Genomic DNA, 21,480 nt, shown 5'->3' with positions numbered 1-21,480 from the left:
TGTATGAGTTAATTTATGACGTAATTGAATGGTATCTAAAATTTCAAATAGTGATGAATTTGCATTTATTTATTTATTTATTTATTTTCTATTAGCTTTTGATGGAATTTAAAGTTTGTTAGGGTTTGTATGAGCTAATTTATGATAGGAACTGTGAGTACGTAATTAATGTGCTATGAAATCGTACCGTAGAAATGGATTTCTCTCTCTCGCTCTCTCTCTCTCTCTCTCTTTTCCTTTCTATCAGCTTTTGATGGAATTTAAAGTTTGTTAGGTCTCGTTCTCTCTAAATTCATGATTTGAAAAAAAAAAATGAAGGAAACAGGTTTGGAGGTATCTAAACGTTGATTTTCAAAAATGTGTGTTGAATCTTGCTGCTTCGTATTTGATTTATTTATCTTTTTTGAGGGAATTTAGGGTTTGTTAGGTTATGTATGAGCTAATTTATGATTGGAACTGTGAATAGGTATCTAATGTGCTGGGAAATTGTATAATAGCAATCAATTTGCCTTTATTTATGGAATTTAAAGCTTGTTTTTGTTCTTTGTTCTAAATTTTAATGGAAATTAATAGTTTGTACCTAGTGTGCTGGGAAATTGTAAAATAAAAATTAAGAAAAAATTTAAAATTAAAGTTTGTTAGGTTTCTTATGAGCTAAAATTAAAGGCATTTTTAAGTGTTACTAATAGCTATGCTGGTATTATAGTTACAAACCCTTTTCAGATCTATCCAAATTTTGCTTAATGGGGGTTTTGAGGGGTTTTTTTTTTTTTTTTTTTTGGTGAGCTTTTTCATTGAAATTAAGTTTGTTAGGTTTATTTTGAAAAATGTTTAATTAAAAAGTTTCTCAGTTATGTTAAAAAAAAAAATGTTATAAACATGATTTTGTTTAGGTTTTGTTCTTCATGGTTAAAACTTATGATTTTCAAATAAAAATGAAAAAAATTTTTTTTTTTTTTTTTTGCCTTTTTTTTTGATGGAAAAAGTTTGTAATGTCATGGCCAAATTAAGATTGGAACTGGAATAGGTATCTAATGGGTTGGAAATTGTAAATTAGCAATCAATTTACAATTAAGCTACAATATGTTTCCTTGTATCTTCGAAACCAATCGAAATGGTGATAGTACATCCACTTGTACTATTGAGTATTGTAGACCATTACAATAGAGTTGCAAGAGATACAAGGAACTTGTTGTTGGAGTTTTGCTTGGAACTTCATTTAAAGGCATTGTTGATGTTACTAATAGCTATGCAGGTATCATAGTTACAAACCCTATTCAGATCTGTTCAATTTATGCTTCATAGGGTTTTGAGTTTTATTTTTTTGTTATTTTGCTTTTTGATGGAAAGGTAGAGCTAAAGACTGAACGTCTTGCTTTGAAGTAGGTTTACTCTAAAATCCCCACACCCCACTTTGTTGGGAATTATCGTCTTAAAATGTTGTTGTTGTTGTTGTTGAATTGTCCCGTAGAGCTGAGGCGATTTGTCGTTATGTGTGTTGACAAAATGTAAGTTACATTGTTTAATGAAAGTTACAAATGATCACCCCCTATTTTATTTAGTACACGTGTATTTGTTCTTCACTACTCGATGGTTATAAACTTATGATACATATATTCAAATTTTTCTAAATAAGGTTTTGAGTTTTTTTTTTTTAATGGAATTTAAAGTTTGTTAGGTGATGTATGAGCTAAATTGAAGATTGGAACTGGGAATGGGTATCTAATGTGCCGGGAAATTGTAAAATAGCACCTTTATTTAAGGGATTTCTCTTAAAAAAATTCTATTAGCTTTTGATGGAATTTAAAGTTTGTTAGGTTTCTTATGAGCTAAATTTTAAGATTGGAACTGGGAATAGGTATTTAATGTGCTGGGAAATTGTAAAGCAATCAAATTGTCTTTATTTAAGGGATTAATTGGATTGCTTTTGTGCCTTTTGTTCTTGCCTTCTGATGGAATTAAAGTTTGTTAGGTTTCTTATGAGCTAAATTTCAGATTGGAACTGGGAATAGGTATCTAATGTGCTGAGAAATTGTAAAATAGTAGGAGTAATCAGTTATTTATGAGATTAATTAGGTTGATTTTTGTTCTTGCCTTTGTATTTGGTTGGAATTGACCTGAGTAGAGTGGAATGGTCACGAAGATCATATAGCTGATCTCAACTAGTCGATTGATATTGTCTTTTTGTCTTCTGATCAAAAATAAAAGTTAAGTTGGGTTTCATTTGAACTAAGTTTCTGATAGATAATGGGCTCTTTTCTTTGTGTTTTTTTTTTTTTTTTTTAAGATAATGACTGAACGTCTTGCTTTGAAGTAGGTCTTTGCACTCAATCTCTGGGTGAATATATCAAGGAAGAAATGAAGCGAGCCAAATATTGTTCAATTGTCCCTAGGGCTAGATTTGTTTGAGGTCAATGTTGAAAAGATTAGATGTATGCTTAGAATTTAGAGAAAGAAATGGTTTTGAATAGTATCTAAAAAGTGCTGGAGCTGTAAAAAAGCAGTAAGTTTTTTGGGTCCAGAAGGGGAGTTAGATTTAAAGTGGATATTTTTGTTAGTTTTAATGTTTAACATGATTATTGTACATTTCTGGAGGAAGGAATTGATTTTTGATTTGTCACTTTATTGTAAGATGCTCTTGCCTCTTTGTTAAGCTTGTCAAGGAAGGAAAGAATACTCATGATGAAAGGCTTATGAATCTGTGGCTTTGTTTTGTAAATCATATTCCAGAAAATTGAGGAAATCTATGCTGCTTTGGGAAAGATAAGTGTACGGCTAAATACCTGTCAACTCCTCAAAATTATTCTTACTGAAGTGAATGGAACTAAGAAACTTGGAACATACTTTTGTCACTAACACAGTTAAGTGTTAATTGCTGAATTTTGAGGAAAGGACTGACATCTAGCTTTTCTGTGGAGATGTATAGCAGTATAAATTAGACGGCCTATATAAACTCATACTTAATTGAATGACATTGTAACTGTGAAACCTGTGCTATTTCTTGATATGGGTTCATCTGGCTGTAACACTTTACCATCTTCCATGTTTTCCTTCTAACTAAATGAAGAGTGAGTTGGTGCAGCCCAAAGATGGATCTGTTATACCTTTGTGATTTTACCTAATATCTTCCGCTGTTGCATGCAGTGCCCTTTGAGGAGGATGACAGGGATCCAAGTATCTCCAAGTATCTGGTTTCTTGACCATAACTATCATGAGTCTATGTTTTCCATGTTCCGAAGGATAAACGGTATCATTATTCTTTACTTGCGTGATTTGTGATTCATGAATTTTTTAGAAGTACCATCACTTGTTTGAATGTTCATACTTACTTTGACTTAATTGTATCAGCCAAGGAGCATGTTGTTGGTTGGTATAGCACTGGTCCAAAACTTCGGGAAAATGACCTCAACATTCATGGGCTTTTTAATGAGTAAGGACATTAGTTATGTATTGTTATTGTTTGTTTTCTTTCATTCAGAGATCCTATTTGGCAACATGAGAATTTTTGGTGAAGTAATTAAATTGTATTAGAATGGCATCGAGAAATGCAGATGTTACAACTAAACATACAGCTACTGCAAACAAGAATTAACTTGAAGAATTTTTGGTGATTGATTATGCCTGGATGGTTTTCTCAAGCTACAAGTTTTACTTGTCAAATGAATCTGTTAGAGAGAGAGAGAGAATCGGAAAAAGAGAAATTGGGGAGAGAATTGTTTACAGGACTAATGAGGGGTATAGACAAATGGTTGAAATGCACAAGTCAAACTAGTTTATTTCCCTCTTGTTCTTTTACTAGTCACTTAACAGAACAACTTTCCATGTTGACCTCTCAAGCCATTAAGGCAATTTTAGATAGCATTTCATGGATATACAAAAATTTCAACTCAAACAACTTTTCTTTTGAAGTTAAATTTCTTGGTAATAAATCACCTTCTGATGCTGAACTCAAAACGACTTATACGTGACGATTTTCTAATAAATTTCAGTAAGTTAGCTTTAGTATAGATTTCGATAATATTATGACATTAGGAAAAGCGATGTCTGATATAGGAGATTGTGGGAGTTGTGGGGTTGTGGCTTGACCTGTTCCTTTTTTTTTTTTTTTTTTTTTTTTTGAGAATGTAACATTAGTATGTATTTGACTAAATCAGTACATAGGTTGTACTGAAACCATATTTACATCATAGCAGAATAAGAAAACTGGTCCAAACTTCTGAAATTCTAACAAGAACCTAGGATATCTATTATGGACTCAGTATCCTCTAGATAAATCTGCTTGCACCAAAAACAAAAAAGCTTAATGCAGTTCAATTTGATCTTCTATACTTCACTGCTACAGTCTTCAAAGCACCTGGAATTCCTCTCTTTCCATATTGTTGTTCATTACTTCGTATTACCTCAAATATTCTTTATGAAATTACTTCTGAACTGGAAATAGAAGATAACCCCTATCTTTAGTCAGTAGTACTTGTAGAGTACTCGGAACACACCAGGTAATGGTTGATCAACACTGAGAACTTTGTCCTATATTATTTTGCTGTCTTTAAGAGTGAACAGTGTGTCTTCTCCTGCCTTCTGGAATCAGGTTTGCCGTTGTCCAATAAAGGAAGTCAAAAATTGAACTTGTAGAACCGTTACATATAGACAAAATTGTCGTTTCTATTGTGTTGGACTTGCCCCTGCAAAGAGAAATATAGATAGGCTTGGAAATTTCTCCTTAACCTTTTTAAAATGGACCTAAGTTGAGACATGTTGAAAAGAGGAGATGCACATGGAAATTCTTTACACTGTTGACTAACTTGTAGAAGATTAATCAACCCAATTGTACTCTTAACCTTTATAATAAACAAAAGGTCAATCAACCAATTGTGCTTCAATCCATAGTGTTGCTATAGGTATTCTCCATATCGCTTTGAATTTCTTGGCCTTATCTGACCTCTTTTTATGCTTTCTATTGAGCCGAGGGTCTTTCGGAAACAGCCGTCCTACCTTGGTAGGAGTAAGGTCTGCGTACACTCTACCCTCCCAGACCCCACGTTGTGGGATTTCACTGGGTTGTTGTTGTTGTTGAATATGTTTTTGTAAAATTTGTAACTGCTAATTGACACACATACTGCAAGAAGCCAAGAAGTATTCTAGGTACGTGTACACTTACGTGATTTCTGTTGCTTGCCCTCACTACTTTTTTCTTACTAATTAATAAAACAGGAAAAAAATTGGTATGCAATATCTTTGTAAATGTAACCCATCTTCTTAAAAGTAAATGCTTGTGAAGAGTTGGGCTTTTAATTGCTCCTTGATTAGCATGCTAAAATTGTAAGCAAGAAATGCAACTCATCCTAGGCAGTTAGACACCAGTTTCGTGTTTTATTAAGTTTGAGAATTAAAATACACTTTTGTACTCTTTATGTTCCTTGTGCACTCGTTCTTTACAGGATTATCCTATTTCTTTATGCTTGAAGTCCCTTGAGTTTATGTGGTGGTTCAACATATTCTTGAAGTTTTTGCTAACTTCTCACACGCACTCTCTCTCTCAGGTGCTGGATTTGACGATGAGAAGTCACTTCTCATGTCACAAATGAGCCTGGAGAAGAGATTTGGACAATCGGCTGTTTTTGTTGCTTCGACACTCATGGAGAATGGTGGTGTTCCTCAATCTACTACACCGGAGACCCTTTTGAAAGAGGCTCAAATGTTATCAGGTTAGCTCAGAATGGTAATGCTGAGTTCTAGGTTCAGATCTCCCCCCTCCAACCCAAAAAAAAAAAAAAAAAAAAAAAAAAGGGGGATAAATTTAGGATTGGTAGGGAAGAGCTTACCATGTGTGGATTAGGCGGACCATTTAAAAAGTTCTAGGATGGGTGGGGAATTGTAGATGGACAATCATTGCCAGGGGAACTGTATTAACTGAATTTGAGGTGACTTATTATTTGGTGTTTGACCTTCTACAGAAAAAAAAAAAAAAAAAAAGAAGAAGACCAATGTCTAGTGTTTTTATCGAACATCATATTCCATTTCTTTCAATCTGGTGAAAGGAAAATGAGAAAAGCTTGGCTTTGTTTACCATTGTCAAAAAAAAAAAAAAAAAAAAAAAAAAAGAAGAGAGAAAAGCTTGGCTTTCCCCTTTATCAAAAAAAGAAGAAAGAAAAAGCTTGTCTATTCCGAGAATGAATATTAACTGCTTGTATAATATGGTAAATGGATTACTGGAACTGAGACATGCTGCATATCTATAGCCATCAGTTGCAGCATAGACCCTTAAAGAAAGTAGCTACTTCTAGATCATTAAATTCCCAGATGCATCGGTTTTGGTACGTTTGAACACGAGAATTTATTTGTGGTACTACCTATTGTAAACTCTAACTGGACCATGATTGTTGTTACTGCTATGGGATAAGTGTGTTTGAATACTTAAATTTCGTCGTATATGTGCAGATTGGATGGATCTATGGTTCTGTCACAGAGGATATTCTTACTGGATTTAAGATGCATGCCCGTGGTTGGCGATCTATCTACTGTATGCCCAAGAGACCCGCCTTCAAAGGGTCAGCTCCTATTAATCTTTCAGATCGTCTGAACCAAGTGCTTCGATGGGCTTTAGGTTCAGTGGAAATTCTTTTCAGTAGGCATTGTCCTATATGGTACGGATACAGTGGACGGTTGAAGTGGCTGGAGAGATTCGCATATGTCAACACCACCATTTATCCAGTCACTGCCATTCCACTTCTTATATACTGCACGCTTCCAGCTATCTGTCTACTTACTGGGAAATTCATTATCCCTCAGGTTAGCTTCGGATCTATAGATTCTTGTCACAACTTGAAAACCATGCTTGTTATATCTTGGCTTCTTTTGCATATCCAAGGTTATTTAGTACTCATGTTTATGTGACACACTTCCCTTTTTTCTTCATGTTAAGAAAAGAATGACACTTTTCTTTATCTGGGAACAGTTAAACCTTGAACTTTTCATTTTACCCTTAATAACATGATTCTATAGCCACAAAAATGTTATGACATGTTTAAGACCATAAGTTTTAAAATTCTGTCTTTCTTAAGCTCCGTGCCAAGTCAAACACACCTTCACATAAAATGAAACAGAGGGAGTATTGTATTTTCTATAACCTATGATTCCCCTATTTAATTTGAGTTCTTCAAGTAACCTGTCAGCTGGCCTTAAACTGTGCGTAGTTTCTAAACTTGGAAAAGAATCTGAATACCAACATAACTAACTGGATAGCATTTCATCAAATCACATTTAGTTTACATTTGCCAAGATATCGTTTCACAAGGTTTATGGAATCTTGATTCTTCTTTTGCAGATTAGTAACCTGGCTAGCATCTGGTTTATATCTCTCTTTCTTCCATTTTTGCTACTGGTATTCTGGAGATGAGATGGAGTGGTGTTGGAATTGATGAATGGTGGAGAAATGAACAGTTTTGGGTCATTGGTGGTGTGTCTGCTCACCTGTTTGCTGTCTTCCAAGGGTTGCTCAAAGTGCTTGCCGGTATTGATACCAACTTTACTGTCACATCCAAGGCATCGGATGAAGATGGGGACTTTGCCGAACTCTACTTGTTCAAATGGACAACTCTTCTTATACCCCCGACTACTCTCCTCATTGTAAACCTGGTAGGAGTTGTAGCCGGCATCTCATATGCCATCAACAGTGGTTACCAATCATGGGGTCCACTCTTTGGTAAATTATTCTTTGCTTTCTGGGTGATTGTTCACCTTTACCCCTTCCTCAAAGGTCTCATGGGTCGTCAGAACCGGACACCCACCATCGTGGTCGTGTGGTCTATTCTTCTGGCCTCCATTTTCTCTTTGCTATGGGTGCGAATTGATCCCTTCACTACAAGAGTTACTGGACCAGATGTTCAGGCGTGTGGTATCAATTGCTAGAAAAAAATCTCAAGTTTTGCATGCAAAGCAAATAACTAGCCTGAAGGTGACTGAAGTATCGATGTAATCAACCATGCAAAAATGAGTTCAAGATGCTCTCTAGCAACGTAATCTCTCATGTTTTTCATCCGAACTTGGGTGTGTGCTTGTTTTTTGTCCATGTGAAGTTTAGTTTATTTTGTGCAGAATTTAGCCATGTAAAAGTTCCTCATCGATGCAAGATCAAACAAGAGACACCAAGATCAAAATTTGCTCCCTGTTTTAGGTTTTATTCCCAGAATTGCCCCATAATGCCAGGACTAATGAATGTTCTAGTAATGAATCCAAGAGCATATATAGTAGCCTAAAGGCGTTGACACCCCCTGAAAACATCTCCTATTCCTTTCTAATCAGATACACCAAAATAATATACTTTAAATTAATTACATCCCAAATAACTAAAAGGTGTATATCAATTACGTACATAACTAAAACATTTAAACACGGTTAAAATTAAAAACCAACCGCAACATAAGGCTTGTATTCATATTTTTCCCTCATCAACCCATTTTCTCTCTCATTGTCTCTCAATCTCTTCCGATTTTTTCTCCATTATATCTATACACGATCCTCCACCGATTCCATTACCTAAATTCTTCTTTGCGCATTTCTAGGTAAGTTATTTAGGAGTTTTTTTACAAATTTTTGTTTATTTTGTTAAATATATTCTTCCAATTATTTGATTTTACGCCATTGTTAGGGTTTCTTGTTAGGGTTTCTACACATGTTGCTTTGATTTTTTGGTGTAATGGCGGAGAAAAGCACTCCATGCGGAGAGTTACTAGAGGTATACACAATTATGTGCACCATTATGATGATGGTCCATCTTTTGATTTGTGTATCACTCAAAATGATGAAGAAATTACGGGCTCTTGTTGCTAGAATGGATGCGAGAGTAGTATTAAGAGGCGCCATGACCGGTAAGTATGGAAACAATGGTAGATGAAGGTTCAAAATCTACCAAACGAAAAGATGTCATTGATTCATCGATATACGAAGCATCCCTACCAAGTATTGAAAAGCGGAGAAAAGTTATCGATGGTTCTTCGGTTAGCAAGGGAAAAAATGTTGTTGAAGATGTTCCTTCAAAAACGGGGAGGTATTGTATTTATTTCATATTTATGAATACAATGTTTATTTGTTATTAGTTTTTAATTTTGATACACTTTGTGATTGCACATTTTAGTGTTGAATACAATATATATTGTTGTATGTATTCTATATTTAATACGTATATCGGTCTACTTGTGTATCCTGTATACATTTTTGTAGAATTGAATACAATTTGTCATTTGTCTTGGTAAGTATTGAATACAATTTGTAGAATTGAATACATTGTAGAATTGAATACTATGTATACACAAAATGCAATGTATACATAACTACTTTATTCGAGATACATTGTTTCTTTGGATACATTTAGAATGAATTTGTATTTTGTTGTTGTAGTATAGTTAAATAGATACATTATTTTTCTTTCGGGATACAATTAGTGTATTTAAATTTGTCATTCTTTGCATAATGAGTTTTTGTCTTGTTGTTGAACTGAATAATGCAGAGTAAGTTTTTTCTGAAAGATCCTCCTACTCATTCGGTGCACATGAGTTGTTACACCAATGTTGAAGTATTTAAAGATCTCAAGGACAAACTAACTGATAAGCAGTACAAAATATTTGGGGAAACTTGCTTTGGTGTATTCACCAAAATGCAACACTGTGATGTTCAAGCACAAATGTTGAGGTGCTGCATGGTGAGAGAACTTATTGGAAGTACTCCTGATGCTTTTTTGATTGATATAAATGGTAATGAATTGCGGTTTTCTATTAGAGAATTTGCAATAATAACTGGTTTGAAGTGTGTTGGTGATGAAGATGCTTTTAAAGTTAACCGCAAGGGTAAAATCAGGATTTTGGACACATATTTTGGTGGTTCTAAGAAAATGCCTTCAAAGGCAGATTTGATTGAATGCTTCACAGATAAAAATTGGGGCCTCAATGATGTTGATGCCGTTAAGATTCTTTGTCCTCTATTTCATTCATACCTATATCTTGTCCAATGAGAAGAATGCGAAAAATACCAAGGCTACACTTTGATTTGGTAGAGTACGGAAGATACGTGGATTACCCGTGGGGTAAGAAAGCATTCAATGAGTTGATTAAAAGTATGACTCACAAGATGACTTCGAGAAAAAGTTTTATAGGCTCCATGGAATGCCACTTGCTATGCAAGTTTGGCTTTATAGTGTTGTTCATTTGTTGACGCCACTCTTGCCGGTCAAGACGGCAACAACATTCCCGAATCTTTGAATTGGACGACCATTGAAAGTCAACCAAGCTTTAAGGAAGCCGATGGACGGCATGTTTAAAGAAGATAACACCCCGGTAAAATGCTTGTACTCAACATTGTTATATAAGTTCCCTTCATGTATTTAAATTTTACTGTTTCTTTATTTTATATTTTGATAAATGCATTATATTTTCTTCTTGTAATCATAAATATGGAACTACTGTTTTTAATATTTATTTTGATACAATGCAGTCAAAGACACAGTGTATCAACTTTATACTTCACTGTAGTCTATGTTGCATTTTCTTGATGTATTCATAAATCATGTTAATTCTTGGATACAATGTCATTTTGACTATAGTATATACTTGATACACTGTTTTTTATATTTATTTTGATACAATGCAGTCAAAGACACAGTGTATCAACTTTATACTTCACTGTAGTCTATGTTGCATTTTCTTGATGTATTCATAAATCTAACGAGTACAATTCTTGGATACAATGTCATTTTGACTATAGTATATACTTGATACACTGTTTCTGATATTATTTTGATACAATGCGATCAAAGACACGATGTATCAACTTTATATTTCAACGTAGTATATGTTGCTTTTTCTTGTTGTATTCATAAATTTGCGGTACAATTCTTGTATACACCGGCATTTTGACCGTAGCATATAATTCATACCCGTATACTTGACTACTTATATGTTGTATTTTGATACAAGTTCGAATAGCGTATTAAAATGTTGATTAGGAAATGCGTATTTTTGCCAACATAGTCCCGACGGTCAATGAGCTTGCTTGTCTTCAATTGCCCCAGCTTGTCAATGGTGTACCGAAGTACCACTTTGTCCCCGTCCTTGATGATGATGATTTTGCTTCTACACCACCCCGTAACGACACACATCAAAAGGGAGTTGTTCAATCGAATCTCCACCGTCTAAGAAACGTAGGCGGATGTCCGTCGGGACTTCATCATCAAAGAAAGCGACCGCAACCCGAAACAATTCCAATTTCCAACATTGCTCCCCGTAGGAAGATGCCTATTGTACAAACAACAAAGTCGGCTTCTCCAATTGGGAATGAACAAGTGCATGTAAATACCCCATCGTCGTCCAGGTTCCCGACATCTACCAAACAAGACGAGTTGTGTCTCATGAGGCAAGAAATTGATGAATTTAAGAAGTCGGTGAGTGTAATTTATAGCTTTTAGTTGAAGGATGAGTTCAAGGAGTTAATGTGTCTCTCCTATATTTGATTTTCTTCAATATTTTTAGGTGAAGTATGAGTTCAATGTTCTCCACAAATTGATCAATGACAACTTGACAACGATTCTTCAAGCTATTGAAGCAATTAAAGGGAATAAGGATTAGAAAAGGTAAAACAAAAACAATTTGAATATTTTCAATTGAAATAATCTTTACATAAATGATCTTTTTTTTTCTTTAAGGAGGCTTTGCCGGAGAATCTACATTTCGGAACATGATAATGGAATACACAATAAATCACCGATACAAAACGAGTTATACGGCTCGTTTTCAACACGGTATCGATGAGTTGCACTGTATCAATCTATTTCTCGTATTCAAAATACTTGATGTATCTTTTTTTCGTATCCAAAATACTTGACTATATCCAAAATACTTGTTGTATCCAAACATGTATGCATGTTTTCAATTATATTCGGACTTTCATTTTATGATACAGTTAAGTGATTGCATTCATATTTTAACATATTGTATTCATAAACATAACATTGTATTTATGTTTAAACTTATCTTCATACTTCCATTTTTTATGATACAGTTAAGTGATTGTATTCATATTTATCAGACTGTATTCATAAATATAAACGACTGTATTCATATCTCAGTTCAGTATACAGATACTTGAAAGTCTTATATACACATCTGAGCAGGTTGTGTAATGCTTGTTCATTACTAAATTTATTGATTTTTGCCTTTCCATTTTAGGGCCTAGTGGGAGATGTTGGTGTGAACGAGGTTAATTCTACGGTGATACATTAAGGGATTCAACACGGAAATTCGAGGGACCGAGGTGACATTTTGGGAGATTATGTCGAACCGTGAGGTACTACATTTAATAGTTTATTCAACTCTTCGTTGAAATTTTGTTATATGATAAATACATTTTATTACGATTAAAATTTGTCATATGTTTGTTTATAGCCTTTTGGATCACAAATCCCTATCAAGACAAATTTCGATGTTATCGTTGTTACTCCCGCCGCCATACCTATCAACGAAGGAAGCAACATATTAGTTCATAATAATATTGTGCAAGGTGTATCTTCTTCATTTTGTGCCGTGCGATGATTCTAATCAAGTGACGCCCGCACAATGTCGTTGTTGAGTTTGAGGGTATTCATGTTGGTAGGAACCGGAGCTCATCCCTCGGTATGAAATGGCGGATGAATTCCTTCCAACACGAAATACTATAACAAAAATTGTCATGACTTTGCGTAAAGAGAGGCGTCCGGACCTTTGCAAATGTCTCCTTCCATGACAAATTTTGGGTCGGCTTCGGTAAGCATTATGACTTTTTTTTTTTTTTTTTTTTAGATTGTATTCCACTCGCTTGTAGTTAATGTGATTAAAGATTGTATTCAACTCGTTCGTATTCAAGCAGGCAGTTCAGTTAAGCTGACTAAGATATTTGACAAAAAACACCCATTTGAGCATAATTGCATCACGGGCGACATGATGCCAAGCCGTTCGGGTGAATTCTCAAAATGGGTAAAAGAGGGGTCGCTTGTTAGGCATAATAAATAGTAAGTTAGTTGATCTATCGTATGTACTTGTTGTATAGACATAGTTTCAATAATGTTTTGATATATATTTTGTGTGTATTTTATAGAAAGAACAAAGAGGACCACTAAAAGGGTAAGGCAACATGACGTCAACATCCATGGATTGTGGTATTAAGAAAATCGACGACAAAAATTGGTTCTACCTTTTATCAATGAAGGGTCATATGTGGAATGACGAGGTGTGATTTACCTTCTTTTCACATACATTATATTGCTTTGTGATTTAAATATTAAATGTTTTTGTTCGTTTTTATTGCGAAGATCTTGATGTCATGTTTTACTACTTCCGAAAAAAGCCAAATATGATACAAATAGCACATACAAGTTTACCACTTAGATCGTGTTTTCAATACCAAAATTGATGCTATTCACAAAGGCTATCTTGACCGGATATTGCCATAAGTGTTGGAAAACAAGAAGATGTTTTATGTGAATACGTTAAAGGCCACCGGTTACATTGCATCGTCCCGTGGCATTTGGTTGACTATGTATTCATCCCGACAACATTAAAGAAAAAAACCATTGAACATTGGCAGTCCTTTCATTCCTTGACGGACGTATATATATATATGACTCGTACCGGCGGTGGGTCATGATAACGGTAGATACGAAATAGACAAACTCGCCAATCTATTGCCCTTGTATTTACATTTAACGGACTTCTACCGGTCAAGCGAGGAGTTGATTGGAATTATAACCACTAGTACAAAGACAAAGCACTGGCCGACAAATTTGACGTCGTGTTTGTTGACAATTTGCCACAACGAGTAGTCTGGAAGCATGTACGTCAAATTTTGGATTTTTAAAACTGACATATATGAGGATAATACATCATTTAAATACAATTTTTGTTTCTTTCTTTCGTGCGGGATTGTGGAATGTATGTTCTTGCATATGCGGAGTATTTGAGTCGAGGAGAAGGTATTCCACATGGAGACCTTGATGCGGGGTTAGTTCGTACGAGATATGGTGCTCTTTTGTGGGATTACGCTAAAAGGAAGATGGAAGCAAATGCCGAAAGCGATAATGAGGCACCTCCGAAGCCAGTTAGACCAAAGATAGATTTTGATCAAGTTGAAAAAATCACGAGTTAATTAGTTTGTAGTTGTGTGGTTCAAAATGAGATTATGATGTTTCTAGGGAAAACATTATCTTTATGTTTTTGTAAGGGAGTTTTTGCTGTCAAAATGGCGATTGTTAGTATGAATTCACAATATACGATTTATTTTTTTGATGAATACAATTAAATGTTCTTACATTGTTGAGTTAATCATTATGGGATGCCATTGTTTTACATTTGTCGATTCAATCATTGGCCATTTGCCGTATATAGAGATGTTAAAATAATAATCAAAGATAATACGAGTTGTACTTAGAATTGTTACGGATGGAATTAGTTTTTTTACATTGTTGAGTTATTCACTTATGGGATGCCATCATTTACGCTTTGTTAAAATTTGGCCATTCTTTGTATCCGGATATTTGAATGTATACGAATTAACTTTTTAAACTTGAATACATATACGTATTCGGAAATATAACACTAATGTATACATAATTAAAACATAACAGTATATCGGCCAATGAATGCATACGGCTTATTCTACTATCTACGATTACTTGTCTACCGAATTAAGAATTTGATGAACCGAACATGATGCAATTGGTTTCTGATTTTGAAACAGACACATACATAAAATACAAAGTATACCGGTCACGTATACATCCAATATAATACAGCGGAAATATTGCAAGTTATTCATAGAGAGTTCCTTTATTTTCAATGGGCGCAGTCAAAATTTTAAAAAAAATTCGCAAGGCAAGTTTAAATTTCGCTATGCCTCGTTTATAGGGGTGGTCTTTAAATTTTGCCCTACATATTTGAAATCTTTAAATTTTGCCCTTCGCATAAACCCATAGGTTCCTTCACAAAGTTATGCGGTCAGCATAAAAGTTTGCCCATTAAAAGTATGCCCCCGCCGGAGAGAGGGCACTCGGCCTTGAAAAATTTTAAAAAATCAACAAAAGAACGAATCATTCATCAAAACAAATAAGGCAAGTTTAAATTTAAAGCTATACAACGGCAAACGAGACAAACGGAACAAATTACTAAGAAAACAAAACTACTTTCTTTTAGGCTCATTCTGCGATACTTATGCCTTATTTGAAAACCATTCGTAAAGACTTATCAACGGGCCTTCCGGGCGGTCTTTTGTACCTGGGGTAAACACTAAGTATGCGGGGACATTCCGCTCACTCGATCGACCAACGGATAAATTGGGTTCATAAGTCTTCATAACTTTGATAATTCATTCGAAAAGTTTATGCCGGACTTGGAACATTTTGCCGCATAAATACACACAATGTTTGCACCATTAAAAAGTATTCGGTGATGGAATTACCTATGCAACTTATACAATGGAACGTCGACTACAAACATAATACGCCGGGTCAATATATAATTTTTTTTGTAAATATACTTATGTATAAGCTTGAAATGATAATTACGTATACGGATGCACGAAAAACAAACCTTCGCATAACTCTTGATTTTTTTCCCAAGCGTTGTGAATGTATACGAAGTTTGCCCACCCCATTAAAAGAAGATGTTAATGTCCATTGCTCGGTTAAGCACAATAAAGCCTGGCCCACTTTGCCCTTCCCACTGAATCCAAGAATCTTTCAGCCGCGCAAAAAAATGATTTTCAATCATCCAATATCAACAAAAGTTATGCAATGAATCATTCATCAAAAATGCCGCGCAAAAAATGATTTTCAATCATCCAATATCAACAAAGAAAAACGAATAATAAGAACTAATAAATTGAAAATATCATGACGCTTTAAAGTCGACGTGGTTCAATATAGAAACCAGAAAAACAGAACAAATTACTAAGCAAACAACAACTACTTTCTTTTAGGCTCATTCCCGCAAGAGCGCCTATCGTGTCCTGCGTATGTCCACATCTACCGCACGAGTTTGTACGTGTATTTGAAAACCATTCGGATAAAGACTTATCACGCTTCTTTTGGCCTTCCATGCGGTCTTTTGTACCTCGGTGGCAACACTACTTCTTCGAAATGTATACGGGGACATTCCACTCACTCGATCCGGTAACGGATAAATTGGGACATCATAAGTCTTCATCACATTTTCCGGTTTGTACAAGTTTGAGCGATGGGCCGTCGACGGTGAGATTTTTCATCTTAAGAACAGCCCAAGCATGGGGGCGAGTGGCATCTCATCGACTTGGAACATTTTGCAACTAAGTTTTCTTTTCAATACACACAATGAAACTCTCCCCTTCATCAATTACGGTGTGTAAGTATTCGTTGATGGAATTACCTATGCAACAATATACAAACAGATTCACATCAAGTTTTTATTACAAACATAATATGCCATATCAATATATAATTTTTTTGTAAGAAATATACTTATGTATAAGAATCATAAAGATGAAATATAAGCAATGAAAAAAATACGTATACAAATGCACGAAAACAAACTTTCATGCGCGTAGATTTATGCTCATTAATGGTCAGCAATTCTTGAAATTTTTTCCCAAGCGTTGTGAATGTATACGAACCATTTTGTCGGTTTGTGCAATTCCATCGTCCATACATCAACCTAACTTCCTCCGTAAAATCATATATTGGTAATTCTCTGTGCATACGAGTGCCGCATTAATGGACTCAGCAATATTTGATGTTAATGTCCATGCTCGGTTAAATCGGACAATAAAGCCTAGCCCACTTTGCCCTTCCCATCGAATCCAAGTACTCCTTCACCCGAATATCCTCTTTCTCAACTTTTCCCATTAGCATATCAAAGTCATTCTCGTGTGTATGCTTTTGCCATTTTATAGTATACACCACTCAACACTTCATGACTCTTCCTATAGTTATTATAAACATTTTCCAAAGATGCCATATGCATGCTAAATGCGGAATAGTAGGATAAATTCTAGCAACAACCTTGATGATGCTTTCATGTCTATCAGATACAATACACATGTTATCCCTTAGCCCATATGCTTCCTTGAACCGTTGAAAGAACCATGACCAAGACTTATCGTTCTAATCGATCACGCCATATGCTAGAGGCGGATATTACCTACAAATTCAATTGAGAAAAGCAAAAGGTTACCGATTTTTACTCCATTGTATTCATTGTATGCAAAAAACAAGACATTTGTATACGAATTACTCGCACCATCCAAAGTGCTCGCCGAAACAAAGGTGCCATTGTATTCTTGTTTAGGTGGCTCCCGTCTACAACCACTATTGGTCGACAATAGTCGAACCCTTTTATAAAGGCATATAATGCTATAAACAGATATAAGAACTCATTTTCGGGGGATTTTTGCATTCTTATATGAGAACCTCGGATACGTTTTATCCAAGATGTATACATATCCGTAACTTCAGCATCTGGCTCTCCCTCAACTCGATCATAGCCTTTTCTTTAGCACGATAAGCCTTCATGTAATTCACATCCACACCAATTTCATTTTTCACATCATCTACTATATCCTTTGGCGTATACTTCCTCTTGTGATTTGTTAACTTTGGTTTAATAATGCCTGCTATAAAACCACTACTTGCTTGAATACAAGAATACACCTTATCCTTTAATGGACATGTATGTTTGTCCACAAACTCTCTAACTTTGAACATTGCGGATTTGTTAATGCTTGAAGTTTTCATTTTCCAATCACATTGTTCGATATACATACAATGGTGTAGTCGCAAATCCGCAATTGTATACTTATACATTCGATTGTCACACATATCAAATCATTAAGCAAAAAATTGAATACAATTTCATATACCAATTTAAACTAGATAGTCGATATATGTAAGAAATATCAACTTGTTAAATACACATCACTTAATGAAAAAATATACAATTTTATTGTTATATATACAAATAAATAATAAACAGTTTAACAAGCATACCTTATAGAATTTGATCTCTCTACGTACGGAATCAAACCTATTGTCAATTGCATATTTTTTCATCACATGACCTTCAAAGTATCCTTGTCATTGTATACCGATTTACCATGATCTCCTTGTGATTATGATTTGAAATGATCAAATCATTATACACAACTATTTGCGACTTAAGTTGACGATGCCATTTCGTCGCATCATCCGTATTCATAACTTGTAATTGGCGATTGTATTCTAATTGCGGTATGTCACCTTCAACTACACTTTCACTAGACACATTGTATTCACTCAACTTATCGGTTGTGGTAATACACAAAGGATACATCCCAAACCGCCTACTATCTTTCTTCGTTCAACATACACTCCCGACACTCATGTCATTGTGTATTTCAAGCGGCATAGAATCACCTTCGATCATGTATTTGATATTAATTGTTTTGTTACTTGTATCTATTCCTACCTGTTTCGCTATTACATCAACTACATTCTCATATGAGGCATAATCTTTGAAAACTATTGCAACGATTGTGTAATTCACATAACGATTCTCATCGTTCCAAATCCCGAATGTCGAATTATCGCCGTATGGTAGACATTTTTTTTTTAATTCAAAATGCTAATGATTATCAACAACTTCAATGCAAAACTACTCGTTGTATCATGAACATCAACCGAACTATTATTTACCTTCGAAATTCGAATTAGTCCAAGCAATTTTGTATAGAACAACTCCAAAAAAACGTAGAAACTCATACGAACAACGTAGATTCGATTGCGACAATCTAAATTAAAATCGAAATTGATTTTTGAGATTGTATTCGAACGTATTCTAGATGTTTGAATTGAATTTACTTGTTAGGAGGTTAAGCTCGTTTTTTCGTTTTTGAATATTATTTTTTGAATTTGAATTTGAGTAATTGTAATCGAAAAGAATCGTGTGATATTTTGGCTGTGTCATTGAGAGTGATTCTAGGAAGATTTTACTTAGTTTGCCTTGTTTAGAGATTTCATCCCACGATTTTAGCAAAATTTAATAAGCGTATTCATGAATACAGTGACACTTAATAACGAATACAACATGAAACAAGCGCTTAGTTTAGCTATATGTTTGCCACGAAAAGTAAATAGCTAAACTGTAGCTATGCGAAAAAAGAAAAAAAACCCCAAATAGTAGTCATTTATGAAATTTTCCCATATATTTGTGTTAGTATAAGTGTGCAACAACAACAACAACAACAATATATCCATCAGAGCAGTCCGCGAAGTGGGTAGTTATATGAAAGCAAAATTTTCATTCCACTCCTTTAATATTTTAACTTCCATTTTTGATGAAATTATTTAATTCAAATCAAATTTGGAACCCGAAATTTGACATTATAACTTATGTATCCTAATTTTCTCGAAGTTATTTTAGTTCTAAATAAATAATCTATACATAATTAATGAACTTTTAAGACAAATACATAATTTAACTTGTGCGGATGAGTTCTCCTCTCTTAATCGTGATTAAACATGGATATGGAAAAAATCTTGAGGAAGCGCTCCCCCCCGAATAAAGCGCGGATGGCGACGAATATCCGAATTAATTGGGCTCAAATGCGGATATCGAGCACCAATCGTAAAAATCAAAGAACGTGAAAAATGAGGTAGAGGTTCGATAGCTTTTGAAAAGTAGACTTTAAAAACAAAAACAAAAAAATTGACTTAAATAAATAAGATTAGGACCTAAAAGTAATTAATTAAAAAGTTTTTAAAAAATTTAAAAATTATTGTGAGGACTACAAAAGTCCCCAGGTTCGATAGCTTTTGAAAAGTAGACTTTAAAAACAAAAAACAAAAAAATTGACTTAAATAAATAAAATTAGGACATAAAAGTAATTAATTAAAAAGTTTTTAAAAAATTGGGAAATTATTGTGAGGACTACAAAAGTCCTCACATTTGCTCTTATATAATATAGTAATATAGATGTTCTTACCTAAGCAACTATCTGATAACTAAACTTACACACTTCGGTAAAATACGTGAAAAATCCAAAGATTTCATGATATTTATACATTCCAAAATAGAGGAAATGAGAAGTATATAACTGTTTCAATTAAAAATATAGGACAATTGATATCAATGATAGCTATTATATAATACCTTAATAAATCTGCTTTAATTTCAAGAAAAATCATACTCATTAAGATCAATTATAAAACGAAGCTCCCCTTCCAGGTCTAAAAAAAAAACATGAAAAAAAGAAGATAACTATGTCAATTAAATACTAAATGATCGGTCAAAAACAACAAATCAATGAATAACCAAAAAAAATAAAATAAAATAGGGTAAATGAAGATACATTCACCGAATCAGCGAAATAGAAGAGAAAAATAGATTATTATCAGACAAAAACTAACACATTAAGAAAATTAGGAGAATTATTAATTAAACAAAATAACATTCAAAGTAACAACGTTATAAGCCAAACAAAATTACAAACGATAAAGAACAAATCAGGGGAGAAAAAGGGCAGCCAAAGGATCTGTCGAAGAGAGAGAATTGCTCGATGATCAGAAAGAGGGTGATAAACATTTGAGTAACTAAAAAAAAAAAAAAAAGAATCAATATTAAGTATATGAATTGTCATATAAGTAGTCATTGTGTAACCTTTACGTTACACCTCTTCTTGTAAATCAATAATATTTAAAAAGAGAAATTAATAAGGAAGAAATTAAATGAGATCAATTTATGATAGAGTTAATGGGAAAGGACATTATTTTACTAGAAATCTATTGCAAGAAATAAAATAGACAAATGAAGGGGAAAAGCTCAAAAAAGGGGGGAAAAAAAGATAAATAGTTTTTTAAGTTATAGGAGGTCTTAGCACATCATCTTTTTCTGTCTCTTTATCTATATATAATATAATATAAAAGTTTTAGATAAGGAGGTGATGTGGCATGACTCTAAAGCCAAGGATGACATTTATCCTTTTTCTTCTTTTTTTTGGCCTTTTTCTTCCTTATTCCTCCATTTTTTGTTACCTTTTCTTCTAATATATTTCTCTATTTAATCCAATTGTAAGAATTAATGTCATCAAAATCTAATAATTATAACTCCTACATTTCACCCATTCATGAACGGATTTCATTCCTATGTATTATTCTTTCTAATGTTTCATATAACTGATTCTCTCCCTATTCCCCACTAATTAATGGTCGCTAAACATTTTTCATTTACTTATAATAACCCCTATTATGTGAAGCTTTTGTCATTCTAACATACGTAAAGGTGAGAAAGAAAACGAAGAAAAGGTTAATCAACGCATCATATGGTTGCTTTCACGGATAAGATTCCAGCAAAAAAAAAAAAAGATTCATGGTTGGCAAAGCTACAAAGAATCCAAGGGTAGGAATGTTTCTTTTAATTTTATAAATTATACTCCTTCCGCTCTAATTTATGTGGTATC

At 34.0% G+C, this 21,480-nt stretch overlaps 1 protein-coding gene across 1 annotated transcript; it reads left to right on the top strand.

Moving 5' to 3' along the window:
* Positions 1–1,099: 1,099 nt before the first annotated feature.
* LOC132046119 (probable cellulose synthase A catalytic subunit 8 [UDP-forming]) lies at positions 1,100–8,188 on the top strand. Its single transcript, XM_059436662.1, is given in 6 exon segments — positions 1,100–1,255; positions 3,145–3,247; positions 5,541–5,719; positions 6,439–6,789; positions 7,325–7,361; positions 7,364–8,188. Coding segments are annotated over 6 exon segments (1,356 nt in total). The 5' UTR covers positions 1,100–1,114; the 3' UTR covers positions 7,909–8,188.
* Positions 8,189–21,480: the final 13,292 nt, after the last annotated feature.

The sequence above is a fragment of the Lycium ferocissimum genome, unplaced genomic scaffold, assembly GCF_029784015.1.
Source record: "Lycium ferocissimum isolate CSIRO_LF1 unplaced genomic scaffold, AGI_CSIRO_Lferr_CH_V1 ctg9506, whole genome shotgun sequence".
NCBI classification, from domain to species: Eukaryota; Viridiplantae; Streptophyta; class Magnoliopsida; order Solanales; family Solanaceae; genus Lycium; species Lycium ferocissimum.
This window is presented reverse-complemented; position numbering and strand designations above follow the sequence as displayed.